The sequence below is a fragment of the Cyclopterus lumpus genome, chromosome 14, assembly GCF_009769545.1.
Source record: "Cyclopterus lumpus isolate fCycLum1 chromosome 14, fCycLum1.pri, whole genome shotgun sequence".
In the NCBI taxonomy this organism is placed as follows: Eukaryota; Metazoa; Chordata; class Actinopteri; order Perciformes; family Cyclopteridae; genus Cyclopterus; species Cyclopterus lumpus.
Genome location: NC_046979.1, coordinates 1,741,611 through 1,762,885, shown reverse-complemented (window position 1 = coordinate 1,762,885; position 21,275 = coordinate 1,741,611). Strand labels below are relative to the sequence as shown.

The 21,275-nt window shown below is 42.9% G+C and overlaps 2 protein-coding genes across 2 annotated transcripts in view; one reads left to right on the top strand and one right to left on the bottom strand.

Moving 5' to 3' along the window:
* The first annotated feature begins 2,729 nt into the window (after window positions 1–2,729).
* On the top strand, window positions 2,730–10,315 carry LOC117742786 (solute carrier family 22 member 5-like). Its single transcript, XM_034550420.1, has 10 exons — window positions 2,730–2,936; window positions 3,349–3,513; window positions 4,089–4,192; window positions 4,400–4,554; window positions 4,713–4,884; window positions 7,273–7,405; window positions 7,624–7,724; window positions 7,893–8,107; window positions 8,531–8,713; window positions 10,167–10,315. The coding sequence occupies exons 1-10, from the start codon at window positions 2,730–2,732 to the stop codon at window positions 10,313–10,315; spliced, it is 1,584 nt and encodes a 527-aa protein (XP_034406311.1).
* Window positions 10,316–10,639: 324 nt separating this feature from the next.
* Window positions 10,640–21,275, bottom strand: part of slc22a21 (solute carrier family 22 member 21) — a 14,858-nt gene continuing 4,222 nt past the window's right edge. Inside the window, exons 5-10 of the mRNA XM_034550708.1 lie at window positions 19,880–20,006; window positions 16,079–16,176; window positions 15,018–15,232; window positions 13,372–13,554; window positions 12,851–12,986; window positions 10,640–11,335 (exon numbers count right to left, since the gene is read on the bottom strand). Of these exons, the coding sequence (XP_034406599.1) occupies window positions 11,251–11,335; window positions 12,851–12,986; window positions 13,372–13,554; window positions 15,018–15,232; window positions 16,079–16,176; window positions 19,880–20,006 (844 nt within the window). The 3' untranslated portion in view covers window positions 10,640–11,250. The remainder of the gene's footprint in view (window positions 11,336–12,850; window positions 12,987–13,371; window positions 13,555–15,017; window positions 15,233–16,078; window positions 16,177–19,879; window positions 20,007–21,275) is intronic.

The window sequence follows — 21,275 nt, the reverse complement described above, 5'->3', positions numbered from 1 at the left end:
AGGAAAAAAACAAGCTATATTTATTATAAACTGCTCTCCTTAAGTAAGTTAAGCACTCACAGCATCAGACAATCATGGGAACGGGATCTTAAAACTAGAATTACTGATCACCAATGGAAAACAATCATGTTAAATAGGCAAAAGAATATGTAGTAGTTAAAAATCACAAGAAATTCTGTTTAAAAATATACATAAATTACAAACTACCCCATATAGTACACTGTAAAACCTGATGAGTAAAGTCAACTCAAATAGTTTGAGGAAACCGATTGCCTTGAACCATTTAAGTTAAATAACTCAAATCCTTTTAGTGGAAAAAAATGCTTAAATTGAGTACTCCTAACTAAGTATTTATTGTTAGGTATACTTAAGTAAGTACTAACTCCATTCTTTGTATTGAACTTAAAACATATTCATTATTTAAACTTATCTGTAATGTTTGTATGAACTCATTAACATTATGTAACAGCAAATATATGATTTAAGTCTGACTAACCTAAATAGCTTGTGTTACAATAACTCAAAATGGTATAGCAGTAACTCAATTCATTTAAGGAAACTGATTGCCTAAAACCTTTAAAGTTGCATTAACTCAATACAAATACTCAGTTAGATGCAATGAATTTATTTTCAGCAATATAATTGTTTTACCACAACATTACACGTGCCAAAATTAAACCACACAGCTGCCAACATTAAAAATAAAATCGACTCTCCTGTTGTCGTGAAATCGAACTGAGCTGCTGAGCTCAGCACATGCGCCTGCAATTGAAACCGATTACAGTATTAAATGGAAACACCACTAATGCTAGTGTGTAATCACACATACTAAATGAGTGTGCTTACAAATATTCAATGAAATGCAAAATTGTCTGCCACACCATGAGAGCCACTGCCTGCTACACTTCTCTCACTAACATTAGGCCTGTGTACTCTTGACCTGTGTATCTTGAGTGAATTCAAAGTGCATATGCAGTTGTAATACAAACATGGTGAGGGAGAAACAGGAGAATACTGGCCATGTTAGTAAGACTTTGATGGGACTAGAAAAAGCACAACTTACATTTCCACATGACCTGGGTCGATGAGCTCAGTCACAACTGAAATGAAAATAATACGTTCAATTTATTAAAGTTAGGCGTAAAAGAAAGAACACAAATCATAGCTAACATAAGGCAGTAACGTTAGCTTGGTATCGGTGTGTATTAGCTGTATAAGCAACACATGCTGAATCACCACTGGAACCCAGCGCAACCATGCTAACGTTTACAGTGTTGAGCCCATTCGCTAACATAGAATTAATCTAATGGTTGCTAACCGCAAATAACAGTCACTTCAGGATTATTGCACTCTGGCAATCATGTGCAGACGTCAACAACTCTAACGGTTGAAAAAGACAACTTGTTTAGCGGACAAGCTAAACGTTAAGAGAACGAGAAAGCTTTTAGAGAGTAATGTTGTTACAGTAATGCTAACGCAAGCTAATAAAAGAGAGAACAGTTCGTTGGTTGATTGCGCAATTGTTTTAGCGTCCCTTGTAATTTTAATATCCACGAGTAAAAGTTTTTTGGGTGATAGGGAGAAGAAACAGGAAAAGAGGGAGTGAGATAAAGGGAGTAACAAAGTTACGAAGCACGTGCGGTAGAAACAGCACCGTTTCAATGCTGCGAGCAGCCTCCTGCAATCTCGCTGATTCCCTGAGAACTGTGCGGCGTAGAGTCTTCATAGCGTTATTGTTCGTGTGCTTGTTTCAAAACAGCGTGTATTATTTGCCATGTGACTATTCACTGTAAATTATTTTTACAGTCAAACTATGATAACCCTGCTTTTTTCGTTTTCCTTTAAAATATAATTATTTTAAATTTGTGTATTTATATATATAGTTATATATATCTCTATATATCTATATATATAGTTATATATATAGAAATATATAACTATATATATAGTTATATATATTGTGGCATCACAAGGGGACAGGTAGTGGAGGGGCGCTTCAAAATGGCCGCCAGTGCAAGAACTACATCTCCCAGCCTGCCTCACCGCTCACCCAGCTGCAGCTGCTTAAGGCACCTGATTGAGGCAGGGCTGGGAGACTTAAGAGAGAGCACCTGGGAAGGAGAGGAAACACAAGCGGAAGGTGAACCCACAAGCACCTGGAAGAGGACGACAAAGAAGAGGACCTCGTAGCTTGGATTCACCAGTGTTGAGTTTTGTTTGGTTAATTAACCACTTTCTCCTCCGGGATGTTTTGTGTTACCTAACTGGACCTTTTTTTTTGATACTTTGTTGTTTTTGGTTACCTTGCTGGTGGGATGGGAAATAAACCTTTACTTTTTGTTAAATACCCTCGGACGTGCCTGTGTCCAGCTCTCTTTTTGCACCGCCCCAGGCTAGCCTGTCCTAGCGACAGCCCGTGACACTACAATATAGTTATATTACACAACTGTAATCAAATCCGGGCATTTGTACCGTGCTTGCGAGAAGCAGACTTAGAATTGCAACATCTTATCGCGTCTGATAACATTTCACAAGTCACAAGTACAGACAAGAACACATAATGAGGAATGGCCAATATATATAGGTGACTAGTTTACTCTTTATAGCCTCCAGGTATATAAATTATGCATGCTTCAAAACGTGGCTTGTTTGCATAAGATAGGAAAACTTGTATTTCTGGTGCAGTAGAAAAATAAAACTTTGGAGGGGACGGTCTGGGATCTGAGACCATGCAGGATTACGAAGACTCCGTTGCTTTTCTGGGCCAGTGGGGACGTTTCCAGCAGGTCGTCTTCTTCCTGCTCTGTTCCAGCATTCTGCCCAATGGATTCGGTGGTTTCTCTGTGGTCTTCTTGACTGACGCTCCTCGTCACCACTGCCTGGTTCCTGAAGTCAACTTGACTCAAGACTGGAGCAACGCCGTCATCCCGATAGAGGTAGTTACACGTTGTTTAACAATCACAAAAGGGAGCCAGGCTGAAAAAGAAAAGTCTTACTGCAAAGTATTTTAAACAATATTGGGAAAAATACTTATTTTGTGTTTGCTGTGATATTTTTACGCTAATTATCTAGTATATAATTATAAGCAATTATAATATAAGCGTCAAACATTCTGCAATGATTTGGTGAGAACTTTAGATATCTGTGAGTTCAGGCTTTCAGTGATATCAATTGTTATGACATTACAATACATTGATGATCCAATGTGTGGCTTTGGAGTTGATGTTCAGTGTTTTTCTGCATCTGCGGTATAAAGTTTAATAAGTTAACGGTTTTATGTGAAACGTGACTAACGCCACTAACAGAGGTTTGTGCCATTGTGCCCGTGAGGTGGTGAATGGGAACCAGCAGCTGAGCAGATGCAGCAGGTTCAGGCTGGACGTGGTCAGAAATCTCTCTGCTCAGGGATTGGTTCCTGGCCGGGACGTCAACCTCACGGACCTGGAGCAGGAGGGCTGTGTGGACGGGTGGAGCTACAGCAGAGACGTGTACCAGTCCACCATCGTCTCGGAGGTCAGGGTTGTTGTATTACACTACAGTTCAGTAACTGGACTAAATAAAAATAATTAAACCTGAATGGATACAAGCGTCCGAAATGAGCTTCCTCCGTAGGGTGGCCGGGCTCAGCCTTAGAGATAGGGTAAGGAGCTCGGACATCAGGGGGGAGCTTGGAGTCGAGTCGCTGCTCCTTCGTGTCCAAAAGAGTCAGCTGAGGTGGTTCATCTAGTCAGGATGCCTCCTGGACGCCTCCCATTAGATGTTTTCCGGGCACGTCCAACTGGTAGGAGGCCCCGGGGAAGACCGAGGACACGCTGGAGGGATTATATCTCCCGGCTGGCCTTGGAACGCCTCGGGATCCCCCAGAATGAGCTGGAAAGTGCTGCGGGTGAGAGGGAGGCCTGGGTCGGCCTGCTGAACCTGCTGCCACCGCGACCCGACCCCGGATAAGCGGGTGATAATGGATGGATGGATGGAAACCTGAATGGAACACATACTCAATTATGTTTTTGATAAGGAAGGAAATATTTGATGGATTTTATTGATTATTCACAAATGGATGTTGTTTTTCTTTGTTCACGCTGCTCCAGTTTGACCTGGTGTGTCGAGAGCAGTGGAAGCAGCCGTTCACCTCAACAGTTTTCTTACTGGGAGTTCTTGTTGGATCCTTCTTCTCAGGACAGCTCTCGGACAGGCACTGAAATCTCATAATACAAATGATATACACATCATATTCCTAAAACCTTTTTATTCTTGCTGAAAATGTCTTTGCTTAACTTTTGTCAAATAAAAAAACACAGATGAAAAAAAGGATACATTTAAACTAAAAGGATCTTTAGCAACCGGTAATGTAAAGGATTAAAAGTAATTTTTCATTTGCTTTTATTACTTCTCATTCTAGGTTTGGAAGAAAGCCTGTTTTCTTTGGCACAATGGCACTTCAGACAATATTTTCTTTTTTTCAACTCTTTTCTACTTCATGGATTGTGTTCGCCATCCTCGCCTTCATCAACGGAATTGGACAGATCTCCAACTATGTGGCTGCTTTTGTGCTGGGTAAATGTGTACATGTTGTGCTTTTGAACAAGAAATACTACTTTTCTACAGTTGGTGATGTTGAACAATTTACATATATTGTGTGTACTGTGCAAGACCTGTTGTATCACTTCTTACAACTAACTTAAACTATTTACCCACATTTGTCTCTCTTTCAGGCAATGAGATCTTGACAGGCGATGTACGGGTCCTGTTCTCATCTCTGGGTGTGTGTCTGGGGTTTTCCATTGGCTACATGATGCTGCCTCTTTTTGCTTACTTCTTAAGGGGCTGGAAATCTCTCCTGCTGGCTATCTCTCTGCCTGGCCTGCTCTACATACCGCTGTGGTGGTAGGTTGTACTCATGACAATTAACAATGTTTTTATGTGAAGTTTACCATATCGTCCATGCATCCTTTTACTTCCCCTTATCTGGGGCTGGTTAGCATTGGCAGATGGCGAAGCAAGATAGTCAAGATAAACCTCACTCCAGCAACGTTTTGCAGCTCTTCACAGAGATCTTTAGGGGTTCCCGAGCGGGGGAGGAAGTTGGCCACAACCATCTGCATCCCCGGCCTATAGATCACCTTAAAATTAAAAGGCTGTAAAGCCATGAGCGACCGAGTATCTGGCGTACGATCCGGGCGTTGGTATCTTTCATGCGGTGGAGCCATTGGAGCGGGGCATGGTCCAAACAGAGGGTGAATGAGCATCCCAGGAGGTAGTAGCGCAGGGAGTCAACCCCCAAAATGGATGGTCAGGCACTCCTTAACTGTGCTGTACCTGGCCTCCCTCTCCGATAGCTTCCGGCTGATGTACAGCACAGGGCGATCAACCCCCTGTACCTGCTGGAACAAAACAGCCATTTATCCCAATTACATACATCTTCGCTAATAAATTTATGGATCATGGACTTTAAAGTCTTATTCAGACGCTCCACCAGACCGTCGATCTGTGCATGGTACACACTGGTTCGAATAGATTTAATGCCCAGTAACCCGTAAAGTTCTCTCAGTGTTCTTGACATGAATGAGGTGCCCTGGTCAGTCAGAATCTCTTTCGGGTTTCCAGCTTGTGAGATGAATTGAAACAGCACAATGTTGCGCAACAGCACTGCCTCCGGATATCGTGTTGTGTAATCCACAAGGACTAACACAAAGCGATATCCGCGTGTGCTCCGGTGAAATGGCCCGATGATGTGGTATGCTGATTCGCTCGAACGGTACCTCCATAAATGGCAGAGGACTCAAAGACCGGCCTCGGAATGGCCGGGGAGTTTACCAATTGACACTCCGGGCAGGACGCACACCAACGGCGCAGATCCGCCCGGATGCCCGGCCAATAAAATTGGGTGATTAGCCGGTCTAGTGTTTTTTCATATCCAATGTGACCAGCCATCGGGTTATTGTAGTGCTCTTCGGCACCAGCAACTGGCTCACGAGTTCCACTCCATGGAAGAGCCACTCCCCATACGCAGAGCCGGACAACCTTGCATCGCGGCTGAGCACAGCGATACCGCATGACCCTGTCTGCCGTGAATGCACCCCCACAGCCTGCCCATTAACTTGTTAAGCCCCGGACAATCTGTTCCCAAGATTACGGGGTGCGTAAGGCAGGAGCTAACCGCAACCTTTACATTATGCTTCTTCCCCCCTCTAATTTCCACTGGCACTATGGGATACTCCCCATGCACACACCTAATCTTCACCCACAATGCCTCCACCATTGCCCCAGGCCGAATCAGGCTCTGGTGGATCATAGACTGCCTGCAGCCCAAATCCACCATCGCCTGGAGTGGATTCTTACTGGAATGTGGTACATCGCTCCTGGACTGGTGGAGGGTGTTGGAGAGCCGGCAACCCGAATTACCTGGCACACTTCAATCAATGGACACTCCTTCCGGAAGTGTCCGGGCTGCCCGCACCTCCAACACTCCTGCCCTGATGAAAGAGAAACCCCCTGTAGGGCGGAAGGGTGCCAGTACTGGCAGTGGTCAGTGGATCGGGGGCCGAGGGAGGGGTGCCGGCCACGGTGCCGCCAGGGGCCGAAGAGGCAAGAGCTGGACCGCCCACTCGGCCTGCGAATGAGCCTCGAATGAGTCCAGGAATGACTGCGTCGTCCGCTTCAGTCATCCTGTGTAGGGCCACCCCTGCCAGGGCAAAGGGGGCCGGCGCCGGCGGAGCTGCAGCTGTCTGGTCTGCCTCTCGGCCTGGTCTTGGAATTGCTGGTTCGTCTCCGCCTGCTCGTGCTGCATGTCCACGATCCCTGCCAGCATCTGCCCCAGTGCCACGATCGGCTTGGTCAGCATGTTGGTGTGCTGCTCCTGGCAATCCATAAGCTCGCCCCACGTTGGGCGCCACTGTAACGCTCCTGCGTTATCCCCGTGAGACTCGGGCAAGCACAAAGAGGGCAACACACTTAATTGAGTTATCGATTCTTTTTATTAGTGTAACTCGTGCTGGTGTCGGGTGTTTCATGTCCGTTGACTCTGGAGACTACAGTCTGAATACTGAATATTATATATACAGACAGAATAAATATAACTATTCTGCACAGTATTTATATTACACAGGTTGAAGTAAAGTGTTTGAAGTGATTGAAGGGTTTTGTGGTCTACTGGGAGCTCAGCTGGTTTTACAGCAGGAAGGAAGGTACCTCTCCTTCACACATCGGGGAAGTATGATAACTTGTGTTTTCCATCTTTGATCCCACCTGAACCGCTCTGTTCCTCTGAGGCAGGTTCATCCCAGAGTCTCCTCGTTGGTTGCTCTCTCAGGGAAGAGTGGAGGAGGCCGAGAGCATCGTGAGAAAGGCTGCTAAATGGAACAAGGTTCAGGCTCCACTGGTCATCTTTGAAGATTACGACATACATGTAGGTCTGCCCAAACTTAAATCGTGCAAGACCAGACACCGAACACATTGTGTACTTAAAGAGACGCACTGTTAGTACAATTCATCCCATTGGCAGCAATGTACGTACCACATTTCATGACAATTCTTCCGGCAGTTGTTGAGGTATGCCATTCTGGACCAAAGTGGTGGAATGATACGCTGAACTACTGGTGAGACAAAGGTTTTTGTATCTTGCAGGTTGATGAGACGAAGACACACCTGAAGGAACAGCACAATGTCTTCAACCTGGTGAAGACAAAAAACATCAGAAACACGACGGCCATTCTGTGCCTGGTGTGGTGAGTGTATTTTGTTTTACATTTACTCATTTAAAAGTACTTGGGTTTTGTCATTAAGTTTTATTTCTCGCTTATGTGAAAGTACTAAGTCTAATGGTCTTGGTCGTGTCAGATGTTGTTTCTGTGCAGATTTCCATTGAAACCTCTCTGTTGTCTGTATCTCCCCAGGTTCACTTTGAGTTTGGGATACTATGGCCTGTCCCTGAACACATCCCAACTTCATGCTAACCCCTACATCAGCTGCTTCCTCTCAGCAGCTGTAGAGGTACCAGCAAACATTTCCGTCTGGCTGGCGCTGCGATACTTCCCACGGCGGCTTTCTGTTATTTCTATTCTGCTCGTTGGAGGATTGTCGCTGTATTTCCTTCAACTGGTGCCTGAAAGTAAGCAGTGACGTGACGTGGTGCATCATGGCACTTTTATATTTCCAAGCAAATATTTCAAGCCCTCTAAACTAGAGTACTCAACAGATTCAACATTGCACTCCTATAACATTTAGAAAGAACATTTAAAAAAGTATGCAGCAGAACCAGAGATATCCCTATTTTTTGTACCGCGCATTCATCCTACTACTTCAAATCTGGTGCCCCAACGCCGACAGTTTGCTCCGCTGTGTCATGCTAGTAGAAGCTAATAATGTAGTCTTGAGGTACTTGTGTAGTAGTTTTTCCCCAAATGATGGATTTTCTCTTTAAGACTGTTTCTGAGGTTAAAGAATTGTTCACACTTTAACACTCAATTAAGTGCTTCTGATCTGCTGATGATCATTCAGGAGCTTTCCCAGACAAACTGTTCTTTCCTTTCAGGTTTATCAGAACTGGCTGTTGCTCTGGAGATGGTGGGTAAATTTGCCATGACCGCTGGTACATCCCTGAATTTTGCCTACACTGCAGAGCTTTACCCAACAGTGCTCAGGAACACAGCGACAGGGACGTGCAGTGCTTTTTCCAGAGTGGGCAGCTCACTTGCACCTTTTCTGTCACAGCTAAGTGAGTAATTGTTTTAGCCTGAGTTATCATTTGAAGTTACTGTCAGGGACTTTTAATCAATTATGAAACCGTCTCAAATGAATACTTAATCCTCTATATGACCTTCCTAGATTGGCTATTTCTTTATAGTTATTCTTAATGCTTGTCATCGGTGCCACCGGGTCGGTTTCTGTGAAAAATGCAAAGACGAAACCATGTAGGTTCACCAGAGACTCATTAGTCCAGACTCCAGCAGCTTTTAACCTGGTTGACAGGAGCCATCTCTAAATTCAATTCACAGAAGATGGACAGAAGCAATAGATGTCATGTGACCAGATGAACAGAGTTACAGAGTTACATAAACACATTACATGAATATGACAATGTATGAATGGAACTCCAATCAATGAAACAGAAGGAGGTAGAGAGGAGGGGGCGGGGCATCAGCAGGGCCAACGCGAGACCGGCTCACCAGCATCAGACACCTCCAGGTCCAATGGACCCTATGAGACGTGAAGTCACAACGACTCCGGGGAGGAAGCAGAGTTAATAAGGTGCAATGGAGAGATGTAAATGTATCCATAAGGAGAGAGAGAAGAGGAGATAGGTGCTCAGTGTATCCTAAAACATCCCCCAGCAGCCTATAAGCCTATAGCAGCATATCAAGGGGCTGGACCAGGGCCAACCTGATTCAGCCCTAACTATAAGCACTATTAAAGAGGAAAGTCTTAAGTCTATTCTTGAATGAGGTGACTGTGTGTGCCTCCAGGACTGAAAGTGGAAGCTGGTTCCATAAAAGAGGAGCTTGATAACTGAAGGCTCTGGCTCCCATCCTACTTTTTAGGACTCTAGGAACCACAAGTAGCCCCGCATTTAGTGAGCGCCGCTCTCTAGTGGGGCAATATGGTACTACAAGCTCCTTAAGATATGATGGTGCATCACCAATCAAGGCTTTGTAGGTGAGGTGAAGAATTTTAAATGTAATTCTTGATTTTACAGGGAGCCAGTGCAGAGCAGCTAATACAGGAGTCATGTGATCTCTTTTCTTAGTTTTTGTGAGTACACGAGCTGCAGCATTCTGGATCAACTGGAGGGACTTAAGAGACTTATTAGAGCAGCCTGATAATAAGGAGTTGTAGTAATCTAGTCTGGAAGTAACAAACGTGTGAACCAGCTTTTCTGCATCTTTTTGAGACAAGATGTGCCTGATTTTTTAAATGTTACGTAACTTCAGTTTTGTCTGAGTTTAACATCAGGAAGTTGGAGGTCATCCATGTTTTTATGTCTTTAAGACATTCTTGAAGTTTAGGGAGCTGGTTGGTATCAACACACAATTAAAACAAAAGTTCCTTGTAGTAACTTCAAACAGATAAGCATCTGATTTCAACTATTTGTAGTTTGGATGCTATACACACTGATTGATTCACATACAGTACATATGTACAGTGCACAATGGCCTCTTCTCCTTTTACAGGTGCATACTTTAAGTTCCTGCCTTATATTGTCATGGGGACTCTGGCTGTTGTGTCTGCCTTTGCTGTGCTCTTCCTTCCAGAGAGTTTAGGACGACCTCTACCTCAAACTATTCAACAGATGCATGAAAGAGAAAGGTGGGTTCCTTAAGGAATACATACGTCTTCATAAATTCATCCTATGGAAAACTGCAATGTTGATTAATGTGCACTGTCCCTGGTAAATGAATAAATAAATGAACATTAAATATAATGTAGTAGACCGTCACCGTGGCTGAACAAACTACCAAGTTATTGGACTAAAAGTACTGATTGTTAGCAACATTAGCAACAAAGACGAAGAGAAGGGAAACGATATTCAAAAATTGCAGCTTTTTAATATATTTGTTGCTGTATTCATAAATTCCCATGATGGTTTGTTTATTTGTCTTTTGTCACTACAGCTTGAAGTGCCCATTCATCACAAGAAGAGAGCATTCGAACCCCCAGGTGCTTCTCGAAAGTCGCCTCTGATTGTCTAAAAGGAGCTATTCATAAATACTGCTCTATTAACTATGTATATAATACAGTATATCTCTACTATGTTCAGTACATGTGGATTTAATGTTATTACATGAACAAGAAAGGAAATTAAAAGAATTAAAAACTTGAATACAATTTTTTGGAGTAAATCAAATTGTGCTTGCAGTCTGTGCATATTATGACAAATATGAATTATGAACTGAAATATGAAACATGTGAGTGTTAAATTTGATGTAAAAGAAGCATCATAACATCCAAATTACACACACATTTTAATCTTTTACACCAGTGGACATCAGGATCGTGTGAATATGGTAACGATTGCATTGCTGCTGATTATGATGAGTGCAGATTGTTGTGCTTTTCTTTTTACTGTATTTTGAGACATATTTACTCCAGTTTGGTGGAGATATTTAAAGACGCACATTATATTGTTTCTGTCGCGTTCCTCGGTCCATTGACAAAAGAATCCTCTTCAGTTGTTCCTGACCAGTTTCCGTTTACCGGAACCATGGACGGAGACGTGATGGTTATGAACTATTATTTACTCAAGCCGGATATCGTTCAAGGGACAACCGACGACTTCCTGTCTGCAACGTCTTCCTTTTCTTCGCTGTTTGTGAGTGTATACGGCGTCTTCTGACAACATCTGGAGTAAACAAAACAAACAACAACAGACACAGTTACAGGAATGATTAACAGACGCATAACAATGCTGACGGGAAGTGTGTACTATCAAATATCTAGTGAAGTGGCACCCAGGATTCATATTTATTGTATGAATGAGCCAAGGCTGAGATTGAGTCAGCGTGCCTGGCTGACCTGTGACCTTTAACCTTGAGGGTGCAGGTGGGATCTACACCAGTGCAACACACACTGTATTACACTGTGAGACACTATATCATTATAGTTATAATTATGATATCTGTTTTCAGGAATAGTTTGATGAAGTTATTTTGGAAGGCGATGACATCCGCCTCCCAGAAAGCTCATTAACAAATACATTTTCTTATTTGTTAGCGGGTTGAGACGCTACGGGTTAATAGGGTCAAATTCATAACTAAAGTAGGGTTCACTTACATGATCATTTGAAGTTTAAAGGCTTATTGAATATGTGCTATTTTGTATACATTTCCAAAACAGAAATTGAATAAAGGTAAAAAAAATATTTTTGTAGACATCTTTGATGCAAAGCTTTTTTTTCTTCACTTCATAAATCAGAAAACAGCCATTTTTATTAATACATGCTGAATACATGAGCCTCTGAACAATATCTGAACAAACCTGAAACTTCACCACTTCACTGACATTAATAATAATAATAATAATACATCGAATTTATATAGTGCTTTTCAAAACACACAAAGACGCTTAATTAACTTAATGTTCTTAACTTATTAAGAGGAGTTATTGTGTTATAGGGTCAAAACATGACCTCATAGATATCACATGAAACTTCACCACTTCATCACTCACATTAAGAGGAGTTATTTATTTTCTTGTCTGAAATGTTGCAGTTAAATATGCAAATTACACATTATGTAATGGTAACTATGGTGAATTTAGGAGAAAAAGACTGATTCAACTAGAAAAAGAAAAAAAAACAGCTAATAAACAGCTAAATGTGTATTTTAGATGTTTTCCTTCCACTAGTCTGAAATAAGACGTGTTATGGAAGCAAAATAGCCAAAATCGCCCAATCGATCCGTGCATGAGAAACGATGGTTTGGCCTTACTCACTAAAACCAAAGTGGACAAAAAGCCATTTGCCTCAAAGTGTTCAGATTCATTACAGTGGTCACAGTCTTCTGATCAAACTATCAGCCAGCAAGTGAAGATGTGCATTTCATGTCATCCTCTTCCTCCGTGTTCAGTCGTGTTGTTCGTCTTTAACTGGCTACTCTTTGTGTCACTTCTTTTTACGGCCAGTTGAGCCGGACTGTTAAACAGTCAATGGGAGAGATGTTGTTGTGCTTGCATGGAAACACACATATAATCATTGTGAATCTGGCACAGATTGTGTTACATTTGTTGTTACTTTTGTCTGAAACTAAATTTAAAAAAAAGTGATGAGTTCAAATCAAACTGTCTTGTCTACATTTACAACTAAGATAAATAATCAGACTAATAAAGCTGGTCTCAGGGAGGCGTACGGTTGTCTCACCCGGGGAAGTGTTGCATGTGAGCGATGGTGTCGGGCAGAGGCATTCCAAAGCTCTCGGGCAGCAGGAGACTCAGCAACCCTGACAGAGCCATCATGCTTCCCATCAGGATGTAAGGCAGTGAAATCGAATAGCTTCCTGTGGCAACACATGAAAGACGGAGACGGTGAAAAACAACCGAGGCCAGAGCGGTTCAGAACAAAGAGACAAAAGGTGGAAAGCGCTTCGATGTGGCCGCGTCGGCCGTTTGAATCCGATCCGCTGAATCTTAAAAGAAACTTCTAAATTTGAACTGAAAGCTTTTTTTCAGCAGACCGGTCTATTGTGTTTATTGTTCCGTTAACTTTTGTTCTTGTTGTTTTGTTCCTGCGGAGGCACCAGCTTCGTGTTAGCCTTCTTGTTTCTGTCAGTCGGGAAAAAGAAACCGCCGTTCTTCCAAATAATTTCATTCACTTCCATGCATGGGGAATTTAAAGCGGGACCTTGTAAACCAAACGGGACATGAACAGGAGAGCATCCTTACTTAAGTAGATGAAGTACGGGGCAATGATGCTGCCGAATCTGGAGGCCATGGAGCAGGCGCCCACCGCCGTGGTCCTCAACACGGTTGGGTAGAGTTCGGCCGTGTATGCGTACACGATGCAAAACGCTGTCGTCACAGCAAACTTCCCCATCATCTCGAACGTTATGGCAAGATAAATCCTGTCTGGAAGGGATGAAGCAGTATAGAGTGAGATGGTACATGTGAGTTAAAGTTAAATGTGTATCTGCATGTCCAGGATTTACCATCTAAACATATTGTAAAATAAACAATGGTCACAAAAGGTCTATCTATTGGTTTTGTCGACAGGAACATTTATTCTAAAGTTTTTTACAACTAAGCCACTAACAGTTAGGTTAAGACAACTAAACCACTAACAGTTAGGTTAAGACAACTACACCACTAACAGTTAGGTTAAGACAACTAAACCACTAACAGTTAGGTTAAGACAACTACACCACTAACAGTTAGGTTAAGACAACTACACCACTAACAGTTAGGTTAAGACAACTAAACCACTAACAGTTAGGTTAAGACAACTAAACAAATAACAGTTAGGTTAAGACAACTAAACCACTAACAGTTAGGTTAAGACAACTACACCACTAACAGTTAGGTTAAGACAACTAAACAAATAACAGTTAGGTTAAGACAACTAAACAAATAACAGTTAGGTTAAGACAACTAAACCACTAACAGTTAGGTTAAGACGACTAAACCACTAACAGTTAGGTTTAGACAACTACACCACTAACAGTTAGGTTAAGACAACTACACCACTAACAGTTAGGTTAAGACAACTAAACCAATAACAGTTAGGTTAAGACAACTACACCACTAACAGTTAGGTTAAGACAACTAAACCAATAACAGTTAGGTTAAGACAACTAAACCAATAACAGTTAAGTTAAGACAACTACACCACTAACAGTTAGGGTTAGAAAACTAAACCACTAACAGTTAGGTTAAGACAACTAAACCACTAACAGTTAGGTTAAGACAACTAAACCACTAACAGTTAGGTTAAGACAACTACACCAATAACAGTTAGGTTAAGACAACTAAACCACTAACAGTTAGGTTTAGACAATTAAACCAATAACAGTTAGGTTAAGACAACTAAACCACTAACAGTTAGGTTTAGACAATTAAACCAATAACAGTTAGGTTAAGACAACTAAACCAATAACAGTTAGGTTAAGACAACTACACCACTAACAGTTAGGTTAAGACAACTAAACCACTAACAGTTAGGTTAAGACAACTACACCACTAACAGTTAGGTTAAGACAACTAAACCACAACCATAAAAACCACAAAGTCTTCTGGTTGAAAGTCCTGTTTGTTGGACTCGTCCTCTTCACCTCCCGCCATCCAATAGTTGTCTTTTTAGTTATTATGTATTAAGTACGTCACTCAGTCAAGTGGATGCATTTAATTCATGTTTCCACCACCAATACGGCTCCTAGTTGACTTTCCACCGACATTATTTTTGTCCTGAGTGACATAATTCAGACAATTCGAGTCCCTGTACACAAAACCAATAGCTCGCATTTTGTGAGTATTTCACAAACTGCTGTATACAAAACGACTAAACGAGAGAGTGGCCGCCCATTGAAGTGTCATACCTGCCGGTATGAGCTTTATGAAGAGGAGAAACAATCCCCCCATGAATAACGTTGAGAAGAGACTCAGTCGTCTGGAGCACCAGCGAAACATCGCCCACGACAGAACGTAGGCCGGCATCTCGACCAGGGCCGACAGGAAGCTGTTGAAGTACGCATTACCGTGGAGGTTCGCCGTGTTCAGGGAAAGAGCAAAGTAGGCGATGGACACGGTGTTCCTGTGGGGATAGAAGCTGTTTATTAATGTCATCTATTGTAAGTGTGATGTATGTGTTTGTGTAAAATTGGGGTGAATCAAAAGTTGGAGACCTGTACTTGTAACGCGCTTTTCTAGTCTTTCCGACCAACATCATTCACACCCATTCATACACTGATGGGAGGAGCCACGTACCAGAACTAGGGTTACAATATCGTAACCTTCACTCTTCACTGCAGTAGGCAGCTGTTTACAATACAAAAGCACTAAAACCCCAATGTGTGCAAACTGGCCAGCACAGAGGAGTACCGTAAGGCACTGGCTGGTGAACATAGCCCAGCATTCAGCAGCTAAAGAGATTTCCCAGAGGAGACCAAAACAGAGCGAATAGAAGTCTTAACAGTGGATTTGCATCCATCATGTGACTTTAAATGAAAGCTTATGTTGCTACGTGCTACGCAGCTGCATGTATCGTCTTAAAAGGTGACATGTTGTTGTCATTCTGCACGTACTGTATTAATGACGGATCGGTTGTAATGATCATTTTGGCAACACAAAGATAATCCCACCGCATTTGCGGGGAAGTGAGCGCCGGAAGAACGCCGGCCACACTGTGCAGTTATGAAGCCTGATTTTGATCTCCGTCGCAGGCTTCACAGCACCTGACAGGTCATTATTTGTTGTTAGTGAAATGGACTGACGAGTGGTCGAGGTGATGCATGAACAGAGACCGCTGTGTGTTCATTAGATGTCCACGTGTGTGTGCTTAGGTGTGTGTATCTATGTGTGTGTGTGTGTGTGTGGGGGGGGGGGGGGGGGGGGGGCTCTGTGCTGAATGTGGAGGTCAGGCGGGACAGCAGGGACTCACCAGACCAGCCACAGCGTGAGCGAGATCCAGCGGATGTTTCTGACACGGAGCAGGTCACAGATGTTGTGGGCCTTCCTCGTCCCACTCTGGAGCTCTTTCTGTGGGGAGGAAGAGAAACAACAAACACCCTCAGTCTGGAAGTAAGTTCATCAGAGAGACGGCTTTGTGAACGCGTTGGCCGCTCGCTGGGGGGAACACGTGCACGCGCGTGCACGAGTTCACACACGTGCACGCGCGTGCACGAGTTCACACACGTGCAGTACCAAGACGTCAGGCTTAATGGAGGCGAAAGTTCACAGTGCAACGAGAAGCTGAGGGGGGCCGGAAATTCTTGTGGTAATTATGAAAAGATGGCGAGCAAACACTCTTGGGGAGTTGTTCCTGATCCGATGTGAGGTCAAAGGTCAGGGATGTCGTATGTGTACAGATTGTAAAGCCCTCTGAGGATAATTTGTAATTTGTGATATTGGGCTATACAAAATAAACTGAATTGAATACAAAATAAACTGAATTGAGTTCACCGGTTTATCTTTTGCACTGTAAAATATCCGTCTTGGTATCGCGTGAGCATTTTTTAACGACCCGATCCAAGAGATTCGTCAGTATCAATGTTTTTTAATATATATATATCAGTGTCATCCAGACTGTAATTAAAAATACATAGTTTTTGTCTCTTCATTACGGTCACATTTTGTCTTATTAGTGCTGCTACTATAAACAGCACTATTATATCTTGTATTGTCCAGTTCCTACATGTTCAGTATGATATTACACCATAACTGCCGTGACAGGAAAGCAGAGCTTTGAGCTTTCATTTAAAAAAACACTCACCCCGACACCCCTTTAACTATCTTGTACATGTAAATTTGCATACTCACATACCCTGCATTTATTCCTGCATTTTCTTGATAACCCAAATTCTGTCCACGAGTACTTGACCACTCTAATAAATAAAAGCCGTTAGGTTTTTCCATGCTTGGTCTGTCTGCCTTGAACCGTTCTTTACCTGTCAATCATATTGTCAAATGCAGCCGTCTGTCATGAGTTTGAGCCAGTCTGTGGGCGTATGAGGGCTCTTCCAGTTACACCATGAAACCTGTCAATGATATTCTGATCTCTGCCTTGGTGAGGCCTGATGGCTTCTGATGGATTCTGGTAAAGGCCGTTTGAGCCACCCTTCTAACATTTCCAGTACTACCTTCCAAAAAGGCAACACATTGGAGCTCTCCCACAACGCGTGTAGAAAAGTGCCCATTTCTATGTTACATTTCCAACATTTATTATCCTGCTTCAAGCCCATTTTATACAGTTTCAGAGGTGTAAAATAATATCTATGTACAATTGTGTAGTGAGTAAACTTGCTTCTTGCATCCCTTGTAGCCCAGCCTACCTTTGATATTATTTCTCTCCATACATCTTCCTTAATATCAATGTCGAGATCTTTTTGCCATACTAGTCTCAGGCCTTCGCACATTCCAGCTTGAATGTTTGACATTTTTCGATAGAACATTGAGGCAGAGTGTTGGGTACAGGAAGCACTTAGGAACCCCTTAATCTTCTTCTCTTCTTCCTCTTCTCTTTTCAATCCAAACCCGGACCCCGTGCTACTCCTCAGCTGTAAATACTTCCAGAAATCCCCCTTCTCATCTAAATTAAATGTTTCTTTAAGGTCCTGGAATGATTTAAATGAGCCGTCTCTGTAGAGATCTTTGATAACATGTATTCCTTTTGCCAGCCATGTATCCCGTGTTTTGCAAGTTTAAAGTTTTTGTATTTCTGCAAATTATTAGTTGGATGTAAAATCTCCGTCCGCCGCATCCAGTAAACAAAAGGATGATGATATCACACTGAGCGGTGAACCTTAAAAGATGTCACCGTGACCTCAAAGTTCAAGAGAAAAGATTTACAAAAATACATAAAAAAGTGATTTGTGGTTTAAGGGTTTTAGGATTAACCCGGTGTTATCCACTGACTGTGCAGCCTGAGACAGAACATGTCAAGTTACTGACATCGTTCTTTCAAGTTGTGACATCAGGCTCGACTGTAACAAAATGTAGCCAATGAATAAAAAGTCTGAGTACAATGCTGATTACAGCAATACAATAAACTCAAATGACTAGGTCGTGGTCTGCCTCCGCCATACGAGTCCGTCCACAAAGAAATCGTGATGATGAAGATGTGAATTCTTGAGTTATGGGCGTATGAGTGTGTTGTGAGGTCACGGTGACCTCTGACCTCCAGACTCAAAGCGGTTCACTCCTGAATCCGGGTGGACGTTCCTGAGATATCGCGTTCAAGGCTTTGTTTGTATGGAGGGCTGTAAGATCTCTTCAAACTGGTGCTGCTGAACCCAATGTCGAGAGAAGGCAAGTACACCTTAAGACTTAACTTAAACCTAACTGGTAATGAACTAGTCTAGTTTAATCCTGATCCTCTATATGACCTCCTTAAGGAAACAAGGCCACCAGAGAGAAGATCGTCTGTTTCTAGTTCTTCTTAAAGCTCCTCATCGGAACCCGTCAGAACCAACACTACCACTTTAGTCCACAAGGGGCACCAGAACCAACACTACCACTTTAGTCCACAGGGGGCACCAGAACCAACACTACCACTTTAGTCCACAGGGGGCGTCAGAACCAACACTACCACTTTAGTCCACAAGGGGCACCAGAACCAACACTACCACTATAGTCCACAGGGGGCACCAGAACCAACACTACCACTTTAGTCCACAGGGGGCGCCAGAACCAACACTACCACTTTAGTCCACAGGGGGCACCAGAACCAACGCTACCACTTTAGTCCACAGGGGGCGCCAGAACCAACACTACCACTTTAGTCCACAGGGGGCACCAGAACCAACACTACCACTTTAGTCCACAGGGGGCGCCAGAACCAACACTACCACTTTAGTCCACAGGGGGCACCAGAACCAACACTACCACTTTAGTCCACAGGGGGCACCAGAACCAACACTACCACTTTAGTCCACAGGGGGCACCAGAACCAACACTACCACTTTAGTCCACAGGGGGCGCCAGAACCAACACTACCACTTTAGTCCACAGTGGGCACCAGAACCAACACTACCACTTTAGTCCACAGGGGGCACCAGAACCAACACTACCACTTTATTCCACAGGGGGCGTCAGAACCAACACTACCACTTTAGTCCACAGGGGGCACCAGAACCAACACTACCACTTTAGTCCACAGGGGGCACCAGAACCAACACTACCACTTTAGTCCACAGGGGGCACCAGAACCAACACTACCACTTTAGTCCACAGGGGGCACCAGAACCAACACTACCACTTTATTCCACAGGGGGCACCAGAACCAACACTACCACTTTAGTCCACAGGGGGCACCAGAACCAACACTACCACTTTAGTCCACAGGGGGCACCAGAACCAACACTACCACTTTAGTCCACAGGGGGCACCAGAACCAACACTACCACTTTAGTCCACAGGGGGCACCAGAACCAACACTACCACTTTAGTCCACAGGGGGCACCAGAACCAACACTACCACTTCAGTCCAGAGGGGGCACCAGAACCAACACTACCACTTTAGTCCACAGGGGGCACCAGAACCAACACTACCACTTCAGTCCACAGGGGGCACCAGAACCAACACAGAATGAAAGATCCTCTTTGAAACTTTGTCATATTTACAAGACATTTGTCAGAAGAGTAAAATGTCAGGTTTATTATCGTGTAAAATCAGAATAATTCCATGACTCTGGTGTTTGTGCATCTTCACCTTACATGAGCCACTTTTTCACTGAGATCTCACCTGCGAAGGACAGAAGATGACCGCCGGAGGCTGGATGTGGTTCCTCTTGGCGGCGTCTCTCAGAATGGCCTCGGCCTCCTCCACTCTTCCCTGAGAGAGCAGCCAGCGAGGAGACTCTGGGATGAACCTGAGCCAGAGAGAGAGAGAGCGGCTCCGATGGAACAAACAAGCCACACAGCAAAGGAGCTGTTGAGTCCTAGTGATGCCCCGTAGAAGTAAAACATACCTAACAAGAGCTGTAAAGCCCTCATGAAGCTGCTAGAGCTGATGCTATTGTGGTTCTTAGACCACAATGCATATGTATTTATTCATATGAAGAAAAAATACATCTTTCCATTTTAATGGGTTTCATTATTGATTAATTTGCCATTCAAGCCGATGTTCACATTTGAGGAGCTGTGATCATTTAGTCTTTGGCATTTCTATGTTCAGAATATGACTCAACGGTTCGTATGATTACTTATGTGTGAAAGAAATCATTCACACCTTTCAAGTTATCAATCTCAAAGGCGTGATAAATCCAGATGTTTAAATTACCCGTCGGAAGCTTAAAAAAATAATAAACTTATTGTGTGTGTTGGGATTAAATCAGTTTCTATTGGCCCGAAGCCAAATAGAGTCATTGACACAATATGCTTGTTTTTATTGGTGCAAAAGGGTCTCCATCTGTAGGTGCACTTCTATCGCAAATTATTTACCGGACCCAACTTTAAAAATCCAAAATTTAATAACGAATCACTATTTTAACCTTTTAACCCAATTGGGGGCAGATTTACACATTATAGTTAGACTGTGTAAAATCTTACAATAAACATGAGCAACAATATTGAAGAGAACTTGGGCTACAAGAATCAGTAAGCCATTTCCACACAACTCAAACACCTCAGCCCACTCAGCACGTTTTCAGAACTAGCATCCCGTAGCTCGGTGCTATCAGAAAAATCCAGATAGCAAAGAGCAAGAGGATTTAACACAGATTCTAAATATCTTTAGAAAATCCTTCTGCACAAAAGCATCACCGAGATATGAGCCAAAGAACACAGCAACATGAATCGCTTTAGCGCTTACAGTCACAAATGTTGCTTATCTTTGGCTTTTTTTAAAAAAAAATCATTTTTCTTCTAATCAACAAAGACTGCTATATTTGGATGTATTGAACACCATAAGTGATATACAAGTGAAATATATGGTTTGGTACATGAGAAAATTCAAATTGCATGGATGGTTCCCAAATGCCCATTTCGCCTAATTAATCTGTACTAAAACGTCTCTAACTTTGTTCTGCTTTACTTTTTCAAAGTCAAACTTTGCATAGAGACTGGTCCCATATTGTGCTATGATCTATGTGGTTTTTGACCTTTGCCCTGGATCCTTCCAAGAGATAATCATCCTGAAA